Genomic DNA, 21,372 nt, shown 5'->3' with positions numbered 1-21,372 from the left:
ATATGGATTTGGTGTTATGAGGGTATACTTTTTCTTTCTCTGTCAGCGTAGGCCTATAACAGCGGCACTTTTTAAAATAGTTTTTCAAAGTAATTAAGTACAAAGTACTAAAATGTGGAAAAGCAATAAAATGATTGTACAGCAGTATTTACTGCTCTGTATTGCAGGTTTCTTCTGCAGTAGCTGTTTCATTTCTGTATAAAAGTCTTCTTACATTTTCTGTTTTCTTTTTCTGTGATGGAATCTGCTGACTTTTTAACATTCTGTGCTGATCTGTGGGAAAAAAAAACTGTGGAATGGATTTTAAAGTGGTAAAATGTGTTAAATGGAGAGGAAAGTTCTACACATTTTCCTTGGTTGCTGAAGGCAAAATCAGATTAGCAAAAAGTATTTAATAAATGAATATGTGAGGGGAAAGGATGTGTAGAAATTTGTGAACATTTGTTAGCCTAAGCCTAGAACATTTTAGGATGTCAATAATTCTCAACAAACAAAAGTTACAATTAGGGGAGGTAGACGCAAATAACCAGTAGAGATTTTGGACTATCATCTCTTTCGCAGTTACACGCTCACGTTAAGTTGCTGGTTTACGTGGCCACAAAAATGCATCGCTTGCATGCGTTTTTAAGCATTGCGGTTTAAAAACAAGTAATTTTAAGATGTTGAAATACAATCAGCAGCAACAGAGAACGGATTTCGCTATATGCGTGCACTGTTGAGAGACTGTTTCGGAGCGCTGTCAGAGAGGCATGCGCATGCAAAGAGTTGAACAGTTGAGTTATTTTTGCTGCTTTAGAGGCCTTCAACAGTTAAAAACACACTTGTTTGTGTCAAAATGTCTGTTTTTGCAAGTATCTTTGTAGCTGAGAAAGTAAACTCATGTTTACACTGTAAAAAGTTTTCACCAGTTTCAACTTAAAAACTTCAAAAAGCTGCCTTAAAATAAATCAACTTAAAAGTAAAAGTCATTTCAACTCACAAGTTAAATCAGCTTAAAAGAGCTTTTTAGCTTAAATCAGCTTAAAATCAGCTTTTTAAGTTGATTTAACTTAAAAATTTTATGGTAGCTGCCAAATTTTAGTTTTTAACTGGTGACAGTGTAACAGTACATTGGATCTGGGCAGCTCTTAAAGTGACAGCAAGGTAATATTCCTGCTGTCTGTCATTCATGTTAATCAAGCAACAAAAGAAAGGAAGTCTCTCATTGCTCTTAACTAAATCAACTTTAATAATAAGAAATATATATTTCATTTACACAGTGAAGAATATGCAGTGTTTTGATTCATTTGATTACGTTTTAGCATTTCTTATTTATTTGTTCTCCTGCAATTTTTCTGTCCTATTGCTTGTAATTAGTTTTTTATTCTTAAAAAACTAGTGATTTAACACTGATGACAAGAATTATGAAAATTTCTGTGGTATCAAAAATTTGGATATAAAGACCTTATTTACAGCAAAATAACTATATTGTGATATATATGGTTACTGTGAAATAAAATTAATCATATCGTGATATAAGATTTTGGTCATATCACCCACCCCTAGTTGCAATGTAAAAGGAAGAAGTTACACTGAATATTCTACACTGTTTTACAGTATGTCTAATCAAATCAGATCTTCTTAAGTAAGTTTTTGAATAAAATATTATTATTGGCAACTTAGTATTTTATTATTATCATTTCAGTTGATTTCATCTTTATTTATTTCCCAATTTAAACATACTACATCTGCCATGTTGACGTGATCTTAGGTGTAAAGTCACACACGGTCTAAGGTCACACATGGTCTAAGGTCACACATGGTCTAAGTAGGTTCTACTTTTGACAAACTTTACAAACTTTGTTGTGTTCTTTATGGTATGAATATGCAATAGTATGAATGTAATCCTGATGTAGTATATCCACCATGTTTGCTTTCTCGTGTGACAGTTAGACAGAGTCGCTTAACTGCTATTCACAACTACTCTCCCATGGCCTCATGGGATTGTAAAGTGTCAATCTGATGTGTACTTCAAAAATCTCAACTCAAGTAGGTCATCCAAATATTTTTGACCTACTGTGTTACGAATACAGATTTTTTTGGATGTAATACCATTTGTTATGCTTACGCTATATTGCCAAAAGTATTGGCACACCCCCTTCTAATGAACAGGTTTGACTACTTTAGTAATTTAGTAATTCATTTTTGGCTCAATGTCTGTATTTAGAGTTTTGTTCAGATGGGATTAGGACTTGGCTTTATGCAGACCAGTCAGGTTCTTCCACACTGACTGAATCAATCATTTCTTTTTGAACCTGGCCTTATACACAGAGGCCTTGTCATGTTAGAATAGAAAAGGGTCTTGTCAATAAAATTAAAAGCACACATTTCGCTAGAATATCATTATATACTTAAACATTAACACTCATGGAAGTTACTAAAGCAGTCAAACCTGTTAATTAAAAGGGGGTGTCCCAAAACTTTTGGCAATATAGTGTATAATATAGTTTGTAGTGAAACATTTACATAAGAAAACATAAGAACGTAAGCATTAGTGATTTTTGAACACTTTTGGACACCGCTTTGTGTATTAGCGCACACATTATCATTTGTATATGTACGTATGTCCATGACTTTACCTCTGTTCTAATTTCTCCTTCTGCCAAGAGACATATTGTAAATATTGCACATCCTTCGAGTGTAATTGCAGTATAAAACATTTTCTTGCTTCTAACTACTGTAGACAGAATCAGTCAACATGCTAAAAATTTAATATCTAGGAATATCTTGAGCTTTTTGCTGCTCAGAGGTAGACATCTATGTTTCATTTATTCATTCACTTTTGTACCGAAAAGAATGTTGCTGATCATCCGGGAGTGATATTTGTTTGTACTCATTTCAGATGCCATCCTCAACCTTCATTCCTGATTCTCTATGGATTGAGGCCTGCAGTAAAGCGCACTGAGCACAGGGCATGAAAAGAGAGAACTGGGTCCTTTCAGGCACTTTTGCTCCTCAGGGAATTTTTTTGATTGATGCAACAGTTACACATCTCACTATCCGCAGTTAGGATGCCCACTTCTCCAAAAATAGAGTTTATTCAGAGTTCAATATACTGGAGAGAGAATGTTCCGTGTTTAGGGAACAGCATCAAATATCAAAGCTGTTCGAAAGTTCACCCAAACAACTCCGCACAGTGTTCTTTTTTATGTAAACAAAAGCGGATAAAAACAAATCTCGAGAATATTGCTTTTGTATGATTCAGCAGACACAAAAAGCTGACGTTACAATATTGTTTCAGGACAAAACACTAAGATGCTCACACATTCAGCTTTAGTTGTATTTTGCTAATTTGTACATGCCTAATGGCGCTTTTAAATATCTTGGCGGCATAAAGTTCAAATGCCCAATGCATAACACTATCATTCTCAATTAGGGGCCTATTACACTCTCTAAGCAGGCTTAGATTTGATTGCACCATAAATGATAATTGAATCCAAATCGACTGAATGCCAGTATGTGTGGAGGAGCTCGTTAACCCTGTTAGATGTTCATTAAGCTTGTCAGATGGGTGAACTTTGTGCTGTAGTGTGTTTTCTCTCTGGAATAGCATTTTTACGTCTAGGTCAGAGGTTGGCCACTAAGATAATTAGAGGTAATTGGTAGTGACTGCTAAGCAATGTAGGGTTTTAGCATCAGGTCGGCCGTTTACCCTGTCATGTCTACTTTAGCGCACACTTATTCCACTTACGTTCCCGTGGCTTGTGTGTATCCATCTTTCAAACCCCTCAAGCTGTCTTAGATCTACCGTACGACCAGAGCACTTCCTTGAACTGTCAAAAGCAAATGTCCAACCACGGCAGCCTAAGGACCCTGCAGTTAAGCTTTAACTGATGGCTGCAGTCGAGCGCTTTGTCTCTCAGTGTCTGTCAAATGTGTTTCCTGTATACGCCAGTGGCTGAGGTCTTACGCAGCAGGAAATAAATCACTCGCTTTGGTTTATTTGAATGTTCTCTTATGATCATCAATCAGGGGGTGGGAAGTATTTTTCCCCTGTGTCACCTCCAGCCTCGGTGCTCCTCATTAAGAATTCATTAACTTTGTTTTTCCTCTCCTTAATTCCACCCAGAAAAAAATGGACTTGTAGTCAAAAAAAAGGGAAAAAATACAGTGAGAGCTTAAAGTTTAATGACGGAGGGAGCAAAAAGGTGAGAGGAAAAGAAAGAAATGGTTGATGAGAGGAGAGAGGGGTGTGGGAGGTGGAAGAAAGGAGTAAAACAGAATGTACAAGGAGGAGCCAGGGAAAAAGAGGTGATGAAAGTAGGAAAAACAAGCAGAATAGAAATTTAGAGAAAATGTGTTTATGAGCTGAAGGAGTACAAGAGCATTGCATCAGAAATATTGTTCGCCAACCAGCATCTGCCAGAAGTAGTTTCAGAGAACATTAGTATGTAACCATTGTTGTTCTATCTATCTATCTATCTATCTATCTATCTATCTATCTATCTATCTATCTGTCTATCTATCTATCTATCCATTTATGGATGGAAATTTTATATTTCATTTTATATGGATAGGCATGTAGCTATAATTATTATATCGACTTATCGAATGGTATGTGGATATGATGTGTTTACTGTGTGTTTGTTTACAAAAAAAGGTAAAACAAACAAAAAAAACCTGTTTGCCATTAGTTGTCAGAAGATGGAAGCAATATCTTTGTCATAGCATCCTTTCAATAAGGGGATTTCCAATGACTGGCATCAGAACTGTTTTCTATCACAATTATTATAGTCAGTGGCATAAAATGGTCTTAAAATTTCAATAATGTTGTTGTTTCTGGAGCAATATATTGTCCAAAGAGAAGTAGGTATCATGACAGGCCAGCCTTGTCTCGTTGTTTATACATAGGTGTTAGTACGTAACGCTTAAAAGCACAAAACTTACATTTTTGTTGATGCTGGAACGTACAGTTTGGAGGTATTTTAACGTTTAAAATGTAAAAAAGGCCACGTATTTTTAGCTAAAAAACGTAAATTATTTATAAATCTGTTGTATCTGTTAGTATATATGTATCAATGCGATTTTAGCATTTTATCATTAAGCGATTTAGATTTTTAGACCCCTTAACTTACCCCCAAACCTAAACAGACTCATTTTAGTGCAAATATAAAAAGATATAAAATGTAATTAACCGAAACATACAGGGAAATGACCATTTTAGTAAAAAGCATTAAAAAGATACTTTTTATAGTCTGCATAATCCGACTCCTACCTCTAAACCTAACCACACCTATTTCTGTACAATGTTAAAAAAAAAAAAAACATGACAGATAGATAAATGCAATCACAAGATTTGGATTACAGTGACTAATAAAATGTATTCCTTTTGTAATTATTTTGCTTTTTTGGTGTATTTTATGGCAAATAAAGTAAATATTACATGATAAGTAATAACTAAACAATTACAGAAATGTTATTCATTTTAAGGGGTTTAAAGTGTAGTCTTGTTTAATATTATGTATTCTTCGAAACAAGTTGGCAAAAAATCACACAGAAATCACACAGAACAGAATGAAATGTTATTTCATATTACGAAAATAAATTTAATAATACAATTGAAAATACTTCTATACAATATATACATTAGCAATAAAATTAATGCTGCGATTTCAGTATTCATAAAGATTCAATAAAGTTGTTCATACGTAAAAATATTACATTTGAGGTCGCTAATACATCAGTATTGTACGTTAAAATGCTGAAATTCTGTCAGTATTGTATGTTTAGATGCTGTACATACAGTACGTCAGTATTGTACATTTGAGTGTCTGTAAAAACGTAAGTAAATGTACATTTTGTAGAACTTTTACGTAAAATACATACAAATTAAGAGATCTCGTTGGACAGGCCTATATATTGATTGATCACTTGCCACAATAATTCATAACAGATGAATAACTTAAGCAGTATTCACAGTATGTAACAATACTCAAAATAGAAACAGTACTCAAAATAGTTATAAATTGCCTGTATGCAATGAGAAACCAGACAGCTGTATGCATTGTGCCATGACACGCCAAAACTAATTTGCTTTCATTAAAATCAACTAAGCTGTGTAGACTTTTTGCTATAATCTTCTACTTAGTTGTTAGTTTGAATTGTGTGCCTCAAACATGCCATTTGCACTGCTATCCACCACAAAAATGAGCTATTTTAGGTGACTTTTTCAGTGACTTTCTTGCAATTCATTAGTCACTATACATAAATACCTAGAAGAATAACAAAGTGTAGTAAACAGCAAAAATATCTGTGCTACAGTGTTTTTACTATATAATATGATACCAATTTGCAGTATCAAACAGCTCAACAGAGTTGTTATATAGCTAAAATAACAGGGAAGGGAATAACACTGAATTATTTGCACATTTAAGTTACAGATGACTGCATCTGCTCTCACGTTAAAAATAAGGTGGGTACGGTACGTATATATATATGCCATACCACCCAGTGCTACTAGTGAGTATGCGGTTTGCATGTATAGCCCCCCTGGAGCAGCCCAGGGTTAAATGTCCTCCTCAGTGGTACGCAGAGCAAAATTGCAATATCAACAACTCTGCAGTACCACAGTTACATTATATACAGGACCGAACGGCAAGTTGTGCATTAGCAGCCGGTTAAATGTACATCAAATTGACACAGATGAATGGAAAGCAGAGTTTCTCCTCCGCTCAGTGAGGGCCCATTTCTCTGCATAAGGCAGAAAATACACACACGTCTCTTCGTGCAGAGGTAGAAAATCACATTCATAACATTTAAATACCAACCGGAGATTAAAAATGAATCATTTGTCCTAAAACTCAATGCTTATAATTCTTTTTCAATATTCGCTCCGGGCAGCGAGTCGGAGGAAGGCAAGCCGCTGAACGCATTTAGCAGTCTATTACAATTTTCGCTATAGACTGCCTTTCCAAATTGAATAATGACTGTTAATACTGCGCATTTTGTAAAACTGTCATGTGAGGAAGCATTGAGTATATTCCAGCAATCTGTCACTCTACCCTTTGTTTGCCAACTGCTAACTGACAAATATGATTAGCATTCAGGAAAAACCCTTCAATGGGATTTGTATATCTAAATGCTGAGGGCGAAAAAATAGCACAAATTAGTGGAATCAGCAGGATCCGGGGCTGCCCGAAATGGACCCCTGATTGAATTTTTTATTTTTTTTTTTTGCGCCTATCAAAGCTCCCCGATTTGTTTTCCCTCGCACACCAAAGCTATTATTTCCAGCTTTTTAGCGTATTAAGTAATTGTGCTATCATGGGTCTATTTCCTCCTCTGGGGACTGACATACTGCTGGAGGCAATCTCCAATGCCTATTTCCATACCCAGATAGACTGTCAACAGAGAGTAGAGAGATACAGAGAGGGAGGTGGGCGGATGGAGGGACAATGAAGGAGAGAGATAAAGAGACCAAGAAAAAGCAAGAGAGAGAGAGAGAAGAGAGATGATGAGGCCTAGACTGCTCTGCTCCGTCGGGTCACTAGCTCTGAGTCCATTCATTAAAGGCGAATGAGAATTTTAAACCGCATACGAAATCATAATTGCATTTTCTACCGGCAGTCCCCTGTGCTAACGATGAAATTGTTTACCTGTGGGACTACATCTCTTCCTCGCTCGCTCCTAAAATTCTCTCTCTCAGTTTCCCATCTCTTCCTAGCCCTACACCTCATGCACACAAACACAGCGGCGCTGGAAAATGCCCCAAAACTGTCATCGAAAGAGAGGAAAAGAGACACAGAGGAAAGACGAAGAAAGAAGGGGAGGGAAAGAATCTCTAGAACTGTATCTTCCACACAGACACTCTCTTGTCCTCCTGTCATAAAGGTCTTGTCCTCGGGGGCAAGCAAAGTGCCGTTGAGATGGGATGATTGCTGGGGGAGAGAGAGAGAGGCTTACTCTCTACGCTGTCTGTCATCGTAACAATTCAGACACACTCGGAATAATAAAACACTCCACTTTCTTCCAAATGGACCACCTAAACCTCCTCAACGTTGTTATTATGCGCTACATGACCATTAAGCAGAAGCCTGCACTGGAGGTCAGGCAACCGAACAAGTTTCCCAAGGTTCGTTCCCAAAGCCAAGGCCGATTTCTCGAAAAGTTTAAAGCGTGGTTGCAGGGAATTGGATCGATTTTCTAAATTACTGTCTCCTGTTCATCTCCCCTGCTGTTCTAACCCCCTGCTCAGACAGTATGTCAGCTGATACTCAATACATGTCTGACTGAGGGGAAAAAATATATATTCATATTGACATAGCCATTACGGAGTCCATTAACTGGCACTGAGGGTTGTATTTAATTGGCTTTTTAGAAAGTACACGTCTGAATTGCGGACATTGCCGGATCCGGCAACTGAAAGTAGCAGAAATGACTCTTTTAGCACCTGAAACGCTGCGGAGTACGTACGGTGTATGAATGAGGCTTAATTGTTCTAAAAACAACAGAAATCGTTAGAAAAACAAAGGCAAATAAACTAATGAAAATGAAGCTTAATTAAAGGTGAATGTAGTATTGTTTTTATGTTTTTTTGCTTTTATTTTCCCAGCGCACCCATATCGATGTTCTTTTTTTTCCCTCTGTGTAATTACAAGGCTCGTAAAGAGCCATACTGGGAGTCGTTGTACAATGTGAGCAAATTAAAATTGAACTAATTTCCTAGATCCAAATGACCACTTTGTTATCACGCCTGCCTCCAGCGCTGCCTCATCCTGCTTTGCATCCTTTGATATTGAGAGCTGAACCGTTCTGCAGCATGGCTGCCTGTGGATCCTCTGGGGAAAGGTAAATGCTGCAGAATCGTACCGTTCTTGGTATCACTGGTCTTCACTTCACTGAGGCAGATCTACTTCTTCTGTTGGCCTAATTAGAGCAGCCAAGGGTCTTGTAAAAATACCAATACTTGTGCTTCTAGTTAGCAGTCATAATAAGAGTAATACTGGTAATAACATCAGGAGCAGTAGCACTATGAATAGAAATTGTTGGAGCAACAGTGAAAAATAAATAGATATTAAAAGGGTCTTTCTTCAACTTTGGGCACTCTTATATCCCAGGGGTTCATTTTTATTAAAACACTTTTCTTTCTTTTTTCTCCACACAACTGACTCGGAAACATTAAGTTTAACACACTAACATAAACTATCTGTATTATTTGACCATTATTTCAGACACACACTTTCAATCTTAAACTATGAAAATCATAAGTCATGTGAATATATTATATTCATTATATTCATATATGTATAAATATTCCACACTATTCACATACATGACATTTTATTTTCACAAGTCATCAAATGTCACATCAAACAACAAAAACTATAATATATATGGGTGAGTGATATGACCAAAATCGTATATCTTCTCAGCAGTGTCAAGTATCACAAAAAACTAGGACTATCAGCCGATTGCAGATTTTAATCTAATGAATTACTTGATGTGTCGATTAATTAATCTAATTAATCGCAAAATAAATTTGACTGTATAAATACCCACAAAGGATTATTTAAAGCTGTTTTTGTATTAAATGAGAAAGTATCAAGTAGGCATTACAAATTGTAACTTTAGAAATAAATATTTTTGATTTGATTCAACATAAAATTCATTACACATAAACATTTAGGCTGTAACGGCTTAACGTAAACTATGTAACACAGAAAAAAGATAATTTGAGAAACATCTTAGTATTTTTTTCTTCATATAATGAAAGTCTTGGTAACCAAAACAGCTTTGTTACCAACAGTTTTCAAAATACTTTATGTTTCGCAAAAGAAATGTTTAAAACAACATGAGGGTAAGTAAATGAAGATTTTTATTTATTTATTTATTTTTTTGTTACTACTATTTTTTTTTTTTTTGGAATGATACTCTAAATAAGAAACTAAATCTGCCAGCAGGTGGCAGTAAATGTCTTAGTTCATTCGATTCGTTCAAAAGGGCTGATTCATTCAAGAACTAATGTTGCGTCCCAATTAGTCTCAGCCTCAGACGTCACGCCCACGGAACGTTGGCTAAACGTCTGATGCATATGGTACACTTAACTGGAAACACTTCAGGAATGTCGAAGTCGTCATCTGATTGGTTGAATTTTATCGGATTTCCGGGGGGACGCGAGTGTCGCGTTTATTTTCGGTCCGCCGGGAAACAAAGCGCAGACGTGTGATTGCAGAAGAAAAACTGTTGTGTTTACATGAGTGACAATGAGCATTTATCAAGATCAGCTAAACGTAGGATTCTCAAAAGTATGCGAGGTTCACGGCATAGACTCTTTAAGAGATGTCCAGGAGATTTTCTATGCTGACTGACTTGTTGCAAGCCGGTCTGTTGTTGTGGGGACATTTCCACGCCCCGAAACGTGACGCTAAACGAAACGAACTGTGATTGGTTGTTTGACATGTCGGTCAAACGGCCTTATGGGCGGGCCTTGGCCAAAGAAAGCTGCTATGAATTCCAGACCTTCAGCCGTCAGTCTGAAGGTCTGGCTACGCGAGACTACGTCCCAATGTGCTTACTTATACTACGCCCTTAAAGTATGTACTCTTTTGTTGAAGAAAAAGTACACACTTTTGAGTGGAAATTTTCTGATTTGACACGTTTTACCATCTGTGCCAATGGAGTTGACTTTGGGCAGTTGTCTTTTGTAGTGTTGACTACCACAATCACACACTGGTTGGCGGAATTAGTGTAAATGGCCTCTGCCAACAAAGCACACTGTTTGCACTTAGTGCAAAAAGTGTGAAAATATATTTTAATTTTGTGTAAAAAGCTGGCTGTGAAATTAACCTCAACAAGAGATGTGAGTAGAGCTTTTTGTTCCAAAATGTTTCAAATATAATTTCCACCACTGTAATTTTCATCACAGAGACACAACATATAATTTGAGAAGTGGATGCCACTGTCATGGTAATTTTAATGACTTTTTAGGGTGTCTTTTAGTGCACATCTTTATTAAACGATATTCAATATTTGTGTTTTTTGAATTAAGAAATTGTTTTACAAAATATAATAACTAACTCTTTCTCTAAAAAGTTGTTACTTTTCAGTTGACGTCATGCACCACTTTTAGCTTTTAACCACCTGGTTCTATCTGGAATGTAATGCACACTTTTCCAATCAATTTCCATAAGATAAAAGACCCACTCTACATTTTCACCTATGCATGTATCCTGTTTCACTTCAAAATATGTCTTATTGTGAAAGTAAACTGGGTTGCGATTCGCATTTCATAATGTGCAAATCATGAAAGATAATTTTTTCTCAGATCTGGATGGTGGCTTATTTGTTTGACTGCTTGTCGTATTGACACTTCCATAATATATGCTCTGCATTTTCTGTAAAATAGAAGTTGACTTTGTTTACAACAGATCTAAATAAAAGTAAGAGCCCTCATTAATGATTTATACATTGGAGTTGTTTTCCTTGCTAGGAAAGCTGCCAAACGCCTATACCGATTTTAAAAGATGCTAACAGAGGTCCTGCACACACAACTTGTTTCTCTGCATCACAATAAGGACGAAAGGCTGCTGGGGAAGCTCTTCGGGAATGGCCCTGTTACTGGAGAAGGTGTCTGGAGTCAGAGAGAAACAGATCAATGCCTGTAATGTTGTGGCTATGGAGAATTACCAACCTCTGAGGAGCAAATTTAAATAAGAGCAAAACTAGTGTGTATGTGTATGTGTATGTGTATGTGTGTGTGAGAGAGAGAGAGAGAGAGAGAGAGAGAGAAAGAGGTAGACACACTACAGAAAGAGATCTGCTATCTTACATCTATGAAGTGTGTAAGTATGTGTGCTTGTGTGTGTACCACTTAACTCAGTCTCGTCTGGCTGCTCTCCTGGGCCTTGGCGAGTCTTTCAGTGTGGAGTCTAAGTCCAAGACTGGGAGTGTTTAAGAGCTGCTATGGTTTGGAGCATAGAAAAGATCAAATGAGTTATACTGCACACTGGAGAGAAAGAGAGAGACAGAGAGAGGAAGAAGGAGAAGCTTTTAATGTATCTCTTAAGCTACCAGTTCCATGGAGACTGATGGGGTAGTTAAAGATTGAAAACATTACCTCACATTTTATCTGCCTTATACAGTACATGTCTATATTTTAACTGGCCATTTAGGGATATTTGTCTGCATGTGTGTACCAGCAATAAATTAAATAATATAAAAATAATTCATTTATCATATAGGGAAAGCTATGAGTCTTGTGTGAACATGATTAAAAAGAGGATTGTTATACATTACCATGCAAAATTTGGGGTCAGTTAGATATTTTTAATGTTTCTAAAAGAAGATTCTTCAACACAGAGAGACATTTTTTTAAATCGAAAACAATAATATTGTGAAATGCATTTACAATTTAAAATATATATTTTTTTTTTTTATTATAATATATTTTAAGATACAATTTATTCCTGTGATGCAGTTCTCAACCCATGTGTACGAAGTATTTTTATATTAAAATAATACAAATAATTAAAAATATCTTACTGCCCCCAAACTTGGTAGTGTGCATGTGTATTATCCTATAAATAATACAATATATTAAAGGTCTAAGCAGGGATATTCAACATTTTTCAGGGCAAGGACCCCTAATACACAACGTGTAAAGCAGAGCTACATATTAATCAAATAGACTTAGATATTAATAGAAACTAACCATTTTATGATTAAGAATTAATGATATTATATGTATAATAAGATAGTAGATCAGGCCTATGCACGTTATTGTTGTTGCACCTGCATTACTGCCTGTATATTTGTTGTGTTGTTAAAATGCATCATAATGATGCATGTATGCATCATAACAAACATGTTGACGTAAAAATCTCAATTCATTAGTTGTTTGCTGTTGTTGTAAATTATTGCAGAGTTATACATTTTAATTTTACTTGTCAGATGGACATTTACATTTAATTGAATTTTAGCTTCAAGTTTATTAAAAATTCACATTTTAAGTACAATTATAATTATAAAATTATAATTTTATACATGTCAATTTATGTGTAGAGGTCACTGTTAAAACTTTTCAGCATGTAATTGGCTGTTGATCCTAGCAGCATGAAAAAACATTACTTTTATTTAACAGATTTTAGCTATATAGCTTTGAGAAGAAAAAAGGCTGGTCACTTTAAAATCACTAAACAGCTGTCTCTCATCTCAGTTCACGATCTTGTAATGTTCCATTAAGAATCAATAAAGTTATCTAAATTGCATAGTGAATGTTTTGTTTCTTAAAAGGTTCATGGACTGCCTTTTTTATTAATTTGTACTGTTCTCTGAAGTCCATGTATAATGTTATTAAGATTTTTACATCAAAAAACTTCATTTAGAAGTAATAGGCTATTTTCTGTCTGTTTTGAACCCCACATCAGAATGCTCGGTTTGAAAAGATGTGTTGGATTGCAGACCCAAAAGTAAACACCCACTGGTTTGATTGGCTAACAGTTGTGTATGTTTGACAGCCTACATTCTTCATAAATGGACACATAAATACTCAGTATATATCAAACAATCTGTAATAAGAGACAAAGCAATAGTGACCACATAGTAAAAACAGTTACTTACACTTGTGTGTCGGATCCAATAGTCGGCTCAGCTTTGTCTTTTAGTTTCAATCTTTCTGAAAAACCTGCTTTGTGCCTTGTTTGTTAAAAATCCAGGGTAAAATGAACAAAGGACCAAGTTCTCTCTGACGCAGTCTGGAACTTCATTAAAATTAAAGTTCATCCGCTCTTCCCTAATGTTGGGATCAGAAGGAAGGAAATGCAAAGACTGTTTTTCCAAAAGCTGGCACTGTACAGTGCCTTCTTGTATTCAGAGCCTTTATTATTTAGTTTCTGTGGAGACCTGTATTTGCCTCTCTTATTATTTACGCTACATGCGCGAATCGGTGGGCGCATGTGATGTAGAAGCAGGTGTTGATCTTCTTCTTCAGAGGTGGTGTTTAGCCACACTATTACATCATAAAGCAGCACTTTCCACAATTTGTCGTTTTGGCAGACTGCCTTCAATATAAGCTGTTTTTAGACTAACAAGACAGTTTTGAGTCATAAGATCTCTTTTATATCAATCTGAGGTTGCTTTTACTTTTGTTTACTTGCTTTTGTTTATTAGTGATCAAACATTAATTGGTGGACCCCCTGCAGTACTGCTGTGGACTCCCAGTGGATTGCAGACCCCCAGCCTTTTTGTTCAAAAGGCTTCTTCTCTGTTTTCATTAAATAGGAATATATTTAGTTATTGCTTGTTTGTTTATTTGATTAAATACATGGCATACTGTATAATCCAGTTGAATAGTTCAGTTAAATTTGTATGATCAATAAATCCTAGAATGCACAGCCTTAACTTGTCTCTTATGTTTTCTTCACAGCTTGCAGACCAGGGTTCTACAAAGCTTTTGCAGGAAACATCAAATGTTCAAAGTGTCCCCCACACAGTTCCAGCCACACAGAGGGTTCAGCACAGTGTCACTGCGAGAAGAGCTACTACAGAGCCAGCAAGGACCCTCCCACCATGGCCTGCACACGTTAGTCAGCCTACTGCTCTGTTTTCATTCTTGTCCCATTTTATTTTTTTCAGTGTGCTTTAAATACAACGACAAAGCAACGTATTTGTATTTTTAAAGTGGTGGCAAGAGTTTGTTTCTTCATTTGGAGAAATTTAGCATTACACAACCAATGGATCCTCTGCAGTGAATGGGTGCCGTAATAATGAGTCTAAATAGATGATAAAAACTTTTACAAGTGAAAACAGTAGAAATGGTCTGAACTTTTCACTTCACAAGATGTTAATTGATAGACCAGAGTCGTTTGGATTTCTTGTGGATTATTGTAATGTTTTTTATCAGAGCTTTGAACTGTCATTTAGACGGCACCCATTCACTACAGAGGATCCATTGCCTATATTCTCCAAATCTGTTCCTATGAAGAAACAAATTCATGAACTATGCCTTTAAGCAGTTTCACACAAGCCAGAGTCTATCCAGTATTATCAGCGTGTGATCTGATCATCCTAGCAGCAAGACGAACACTAAAACTATATTACAACGATATTAATATTGAAGTCCTCCAAGGTCATTTTCAATACCATCTATAACTGTGGTGCAGAAGATTCCAGCTGTGTTTGTATGAAGTGAGAGGGACTGAGTCAGTGGTGTGATAAAGGAGATGTGAACATTTTTAATGGCACCAGTTTTAGTTTGCCAAATGAAAAATAAATATATAAATTAAGATTGAAAGGATAAAATTCAGTCAAAAGTAATCAAGAGATTTAAATTAAAAGGAATTAATTAAGAAGTAATTAAGAAAGATAAACTAAAGATGAACAATAAGTGCCAAAAATAGTCATAATGACTCTCTCATCATTCTCATTGTCTTTTTTGTTTCTTTCTCCTCGTATTGTTTCTGATTCTATCGATCAGAATTCTGGTTCTTTCAGTCTTCTGCTTCATCGTCCTCTTCCCATTCCCTCCTTCTGCCCCCCATCGCGCTTGCTCAAATTATTCACCAAACTCAATCTTTTCAACACCAGCAGCAATCTGCATTAAAAACAGGAGAGGAGGAATAATTACTTCCTTGTTATTCACGAGTGGGTGCAATTATCATTAACTATGATAATCATGTCTAGGACATATTCTCATTATCATCATTAGCAGGGTCTGGGAAACAGCAGATAAACGCAGACTACCCTGTATCTGGCTCTGAGCCGGCATTCTATAGGAAGCAGAACCAGGGTAGTAGAGCAGAGACATTTGTATATCAGCAAAACCAGAGTGAAAGAGAGACGGCAAATGCTCTTGTGTGATTTTTTTTAAAGCTTGAGCAGGATTCATTACTTAATGAATATGCAAAAAAGATAAAAATTGTTAATCTGCATAATATTTTGCGCAAATAGGCTTTTTTTCTCTCTCGCAGATGGATTTCTGTCAGCATGATAATTGCGGTTGCTAATGAGTCAGGTGTCTCTGCTTTCAGGACCGCCCTCCTCTCCTCGAAACTTGGTTTTTAACATCAATGAGACCGCCCTCTTTCTGGAGTGGACTCCGCCCAGCGACACAGGTGGTCGGAAGGATGTAACCTATAATGTCTTCTGTTTTCGATGCGGCGCTGATGGCCAGGCCTGCGAGCCATGCAATGGCAACGTGCGCTTCATACCCAAACCCACGGGCCTCACAAGCACCTCTGTAGTGGTTCAGGACTTTGTGGCGCATGCCAACTACACATTCCAAATCGAGGCTCTGAACGGAGTGTCGGGCTTGGGCAGATCTGAAAGACAGCTTGCCAATATCACCGTCAGCACAGAGCAGGCTGGTGAGTAGAGATTTTTTTTTTTTTGAACTGACTTGATCTAAACAGCTGATCATTGATATTCTTGGCCTTTTTATGTTGAAATGATATGCTCACAGACATGGCCGCAATTTGATTCTTGATTCAGGGGAGACCAAAAAAAAAGCTTAAAAAAAAAAAAAGGGCAAAGGAAAAATCTTTTTTGGATGTAAGCATCAAAACAATGCCCTGTTGTATGCAACGTATCAAAGTCAATACAGCACTGTCAAAAATAACTTTTGAGAGTTTGCCAAAGTTTACTAAACTCCGGACTAGCTTTGACTCTTGCTGCTGATTTGAATGGTGATGCTTCCCGTTATAATGGCTTTTCATTTTTAACCAGAAACGTCCATGCTTCTTTTCTGACGTTCATTAAAGTTTTCCATGTCTTTTTCCCATGTCACTTGAATTGTGTCCGTTTTAAATCATTGTTACCAAGAAAAACATAAATGATAAGATGTGAGACTATATTCTGTCATAAATCGCATAGACTACCATTCATTTCTGAACTTTCTGTTGTCTGTTATTGGAAATTAAATTACTGGTTGATATGTCCTGAGCTCTATAAAGTTTACGTATGCTTTTGGTCCGTGAACTAGATCTCGGTCAGGACGCGCTGTCTGTGGAAGTTTGGCCAGGGCCATCATCCCATATATATACATATGTCATTTACAAAACTTTGCATCTATGTGTCCAAAAATGAAAAATTTCATACATACCTTTATTATCCCTTTATTATGTCAGTCATCTTAGGTCATTGCGATCTCACAAAGTTCGGTTATCATGAAGCTCTCTAAACTGCACAATGAATCTCATTTACATTGCATCTGCACTCAGTTGTAAGATGAGTCATGAGCATGCAGAACTGCACTTAATAAAAACTCTGGCGGTTTCAGTGGTGAGTGACTTCTGACAAACTAAAACGTTTCTGATTGGCCACTGCGTTTAAGAAATCAACATATATGTCTGTGATTGGCTACATTGTTCAGCACTGCAAAGATCTTTAGCTTCCTTTTTTTTGTTTGTTTGTTTGAGGGTATTTAGCACCATCTAGTACCCCCGTAGAACCAGGCCTTAATGTCGCCCATGCTCACAGACAAGTTCACATTATAGAAAATATCCCAGAAATATCCCAGATAGCACACGTACATCTGTAAGTTGTCTGTTAAAGATCACTTGATCTGGAAAGTATTTGCTGACATCTGACAGACGTCTGTAAGATTTACATACATTCTAAATCATAAACATCTTAAAGATGTCTAATAGAGGTCTAATTGACATTTGATAGGATATGTCCTATAGACATATTGCAGATGAGCAAACAATCTAAAAAATACTTTTTCAAGATGTAAATGCAGACGTCAAATAGACATATCTGTGATGTACGTGTGCTATCAGGGATAGGAATGAGCTAAATATGTATCTTAATATGATTCTGATGCACTAAAAATGATACATTAATAAAGAAAAAAGCTGACACATTAATTATAAAGTTATAGTTATAATTGGTATAGTATAAGGAAAGCTTTATAGGAGGATAACCGAAACTGTCTTCCAACAGTTCATGGAAAAGTATTTATTAAAAATGACTTTAAAAATAATAAATAAATGAATGAATGAATATTATATTATATTATATTATATTATATTATATTATATTATATTATATTATATTATATTATATTATATTATATTATGTTATGTTATATTATATTATATTATATTATATTATATTAATTGTATTATATTACTGTTATTATATTATATCTACTGTTTAAAAGATAAAAGTCATTAAAATTTTAAAAGAAATTAATACTTTTAATCAGCAAGAATACAGTGAATCAATCAACAGATATAGCAAGACATTTATAAAGTTACAAAAGATTTCTATTTCAAATATATATATTTTTTCCTATTCTATTAATTTCAGTGAATCTTGAAAAAAAACATTTGTCATCATTGATAATATTTAGATATTTTTTTCAGCAACAAATCAGCATTTTAGAATGATTTCTGAAGGATCATGAAGACTTGGAATAATGATGCTGAAAATTCATCTTCACGTGAATAAAAGGCATTTTAAAATATAGTAAAGTACAAATTATTTTATTAAATATTTAATAATATTATTTTTATGTTTTATTTTGGATTAAATAAATATAGCACTAGTTAACATATGACACTTCTTACTAAAACATAAAAAAAGAAAGAAAATCTTACCGACCCAAAACTTTTGAACGGTAGACATATGTATTGCTCCAGTTTGTAGGTAATCTCAAACAGTCTTGACTGGTTACAGTCTTCTGATGTTATGAGCAATAGATCTGCTAGCATGCTTTCCCAGTTTATAAAAAAAAAAAAAACATTGGCACAAGGTATTCATAACTATTGCCATCCTGGCCAGACTCTCATCGTTCATCATGATAATGATGATAACTGCAAATTTCATTTCATCCTGGAGAGGCATTGTCTCAGCACATCAAATGCGGGATGTCTCCTGGCCTAAGCTCAGTTTCACACTAATAGAGACATGCAGCTTTATCTAAAAGCCTGCTGTCTTCCTCTATCTGGCTGCTGTATCCGCAGATATGGCCAAACTTCATTATTAGAATCTGCCCGAGTCTCCACAGGACGGCTCTCTCGACTCTCAGGACCTATTCTCACACCGTATTTATCAATTTCTCTGTGTGTGCCCATTTCCTGTGCTCTGACTGATAATTCACTGACTGGATTGTGCTTCAGCTTCACTGGTTTGTGTTTTGGTAAAATGTAGCAATTCAACTGTTTCCTCACCTTTGGCTTATCCAGATGTTTCCTTCAAAGGAACAGTGTGAAGTATATTGGCTGCATGAAGTACTGCAGCATGATGAATGATTTTATGTGTAGAGACGTGTGAGAGGTTAGAAGTCACATTTGGACCAGGTGGTCTTACACTCTGTTGGTAGGGTCATTTTATTCTTTGTAAAGACAGGGAGGCTCATCAGCATTAGTGTCAGTGAGGAAGAAAGATTGATTGATATGATCAATCTGCCTCATGAGCTGTAATCACAGTGAAGAGCTTCACACCACCCATCCTTCAAGTCTTCAATCTACCACCTGTGGAGAGAGAGGGAAGAAGACAGAGCATAGGAAAGAAATTGAGCTGCACAGTGTATATATAGCATCTGAAAATATTCAGAGCAGTTTTATAGTGACATACAGTTGCTCTAAAAGGTAAAAACCTAGGCCCCTTCCACATGGAGACAGAGCTTTCCCTATCCAATCTTTTTTTTTCCTCATTCTTCCGTAAACACAACATCATCTCATGAAATATCTGCATACACATGAAAAACGCTATATTTTGGATACAACACCACAACAACAAGTAAAGCTAGTAAAGTTAGTAAAGCTAACTGACTCAGTAGCTTCTACAGCATAAACTTATAATAGTATGAATTTCAAAATATATAAATATCATTTAGAGCAGGGATTCTACATCAAATGATTTCCACTTTAATTAAAAGTTTATATATATATATATATATATATATATATATACACACACACACACACACACACACACACGTATATATATATAAAATAAACACAATTAATGTAACAGTTTTAAAGAAAAAAGGCGGCCGCCATCTTGCAATACCACAGTTTGCTCCATTGGCCAGTGAAGTAACATGAGCATTTCTTTACTTTCTGATCACACAAATGTTAACACAAATGTTTTTGTTTTCTGCATAATGAGGATGAATCAAACTGTCACAGCTGTCAAAGTTTTGATTGTGGTATCCGAAACATTTTCATAATGAGAGACGCAGCGTGATGTAAACAAACAAAGCTTTATAAAGTATTGTTTATGTCGCATCATATTTGTATGTCAGACATGTTTGCAAAACCTTGCAGAATCTGCAAAATGTTATTATTTTATCATAATAAGAGGGTCATACAAAATGCATGTTATTTTTTATTTAGTACTGACCTGAATAAGATATTACACATAAAAGATGTTTTTTTTTTTCTTTTTGTACTACCCTTCAGAAGCTACAGAAGATACTTACATGTTTCCCAGAAGACAAATTAAGTTAAATTTAACCTGATCTTCAAATTCAAAAAGTTTTATCCCCCACCTCTTAATGCACCATGTTTCCTTCTGGAGCATCAGTGAGCGTTTGAACCTTCTGTAATAGTTGCATATGAGTCCCACAGTTGTCCTCAGTGTGAAAAGATGGATCTCAAAATCATACAGTCATTGTTGGAAAGGGTTCGAATACACACAAATGCTGAAAAACAGCACTTTAACTGTTCAGGACAAACTAGGGACTCATGAACAGGTCATTTTTATTATTAACTTTTTTTTTTTTTTCTTGTGGACTATATGTAAACGTATTTTATGTGAAATATCTTATTCAAGTCAATAATAAAATAAAAAACAACATGCATTTTTTATGATCCCTCTTATTTTGGTAAAATAGTTTTGCAGATTCTGCAAGGTGTATGTAAACTTTTGTCCTCAACTGTAATTGCATTTGTTTGTTCGTTTATTTTTGTTTGTTTAAATGTGGCTGAAGATAGCCTAACATTGTATTTTGTTTAACATATTTAAGATCTTTGAGATCAAGATATTTGAGATCAAATTGGTCAAACCCCTTTTGAAAAGTCCTGATCTAGATAACAAGGTATCAAACAGAGTAAACACAAGTCTAGTTTATCAAATTAATTTTGAACATGTTCCAAAAGATTTGACAGCCAGAACGTGTCCAAAATCCCATTATTGTTTACTTAAACTGTTTGAAAGATCTGATTCTTTAATATAAATGCAACTTACTTCAATACTGTGATTCTGTGTATATAGTTCATAGAGGTTTAGATCAATGTGAGCAGAGATGATCATGATTCACTGTATAACTGTATTGCCATATTCAATGGCATATTGAATTTGAGCTTTAATAATGACAAACCTCACAGAACAGTATGTATAAACTATCTTAGTGCTATAAACATATATGAAACACATGATCTCTAGAGC

General features: G+C 35.5%; 1 protein-coding gene across 2 annotated transcripts in view; it reads left to right on the top strand.

Annotated features, from left to right (window-relative positions):
- Positions 1–21,372, top strand: part of epha6 (eph receptor A6) — a 134,820-nt gene that overhangs the window by 74,788 nt on the left and 38,660 nt on the right. For both annotated transcript variants that reach the window (XM_051108536.1, XM_051108527.1), the window contains exons 4-5: positions 14,402–14,557; positions 16,005–16,340. In XM_051108536.1, coding sequence (XP_050964493.1) covers positions 14,402–14,557; positions 16,005–16,340 — 492 coding nt within the window. The remainder of the gene's footprint in view (positions 1–14,401; positions 14,558–16,004; positions 16,341–21,372) is intronic.

Source organism: Labeo rohita, chromosome 1 (genome assembly GCF_022985175.1).
Source record: "Labeo rohita strain BAU-BD-2019 chromosome 1, IGBB_LRoh.1.0, whole genome shotgun sequence".
NCBI classification, from domain to species: domain Eukaryota; kingdom Metazoa; phylum Chordata; class Actinopteri; order Cypriniformes; family Cyprinidae; genus Labeo; species Labeo rohita.
This window is presented reverse-complemented; position numbering and strand designations above follow the sequence as displayed.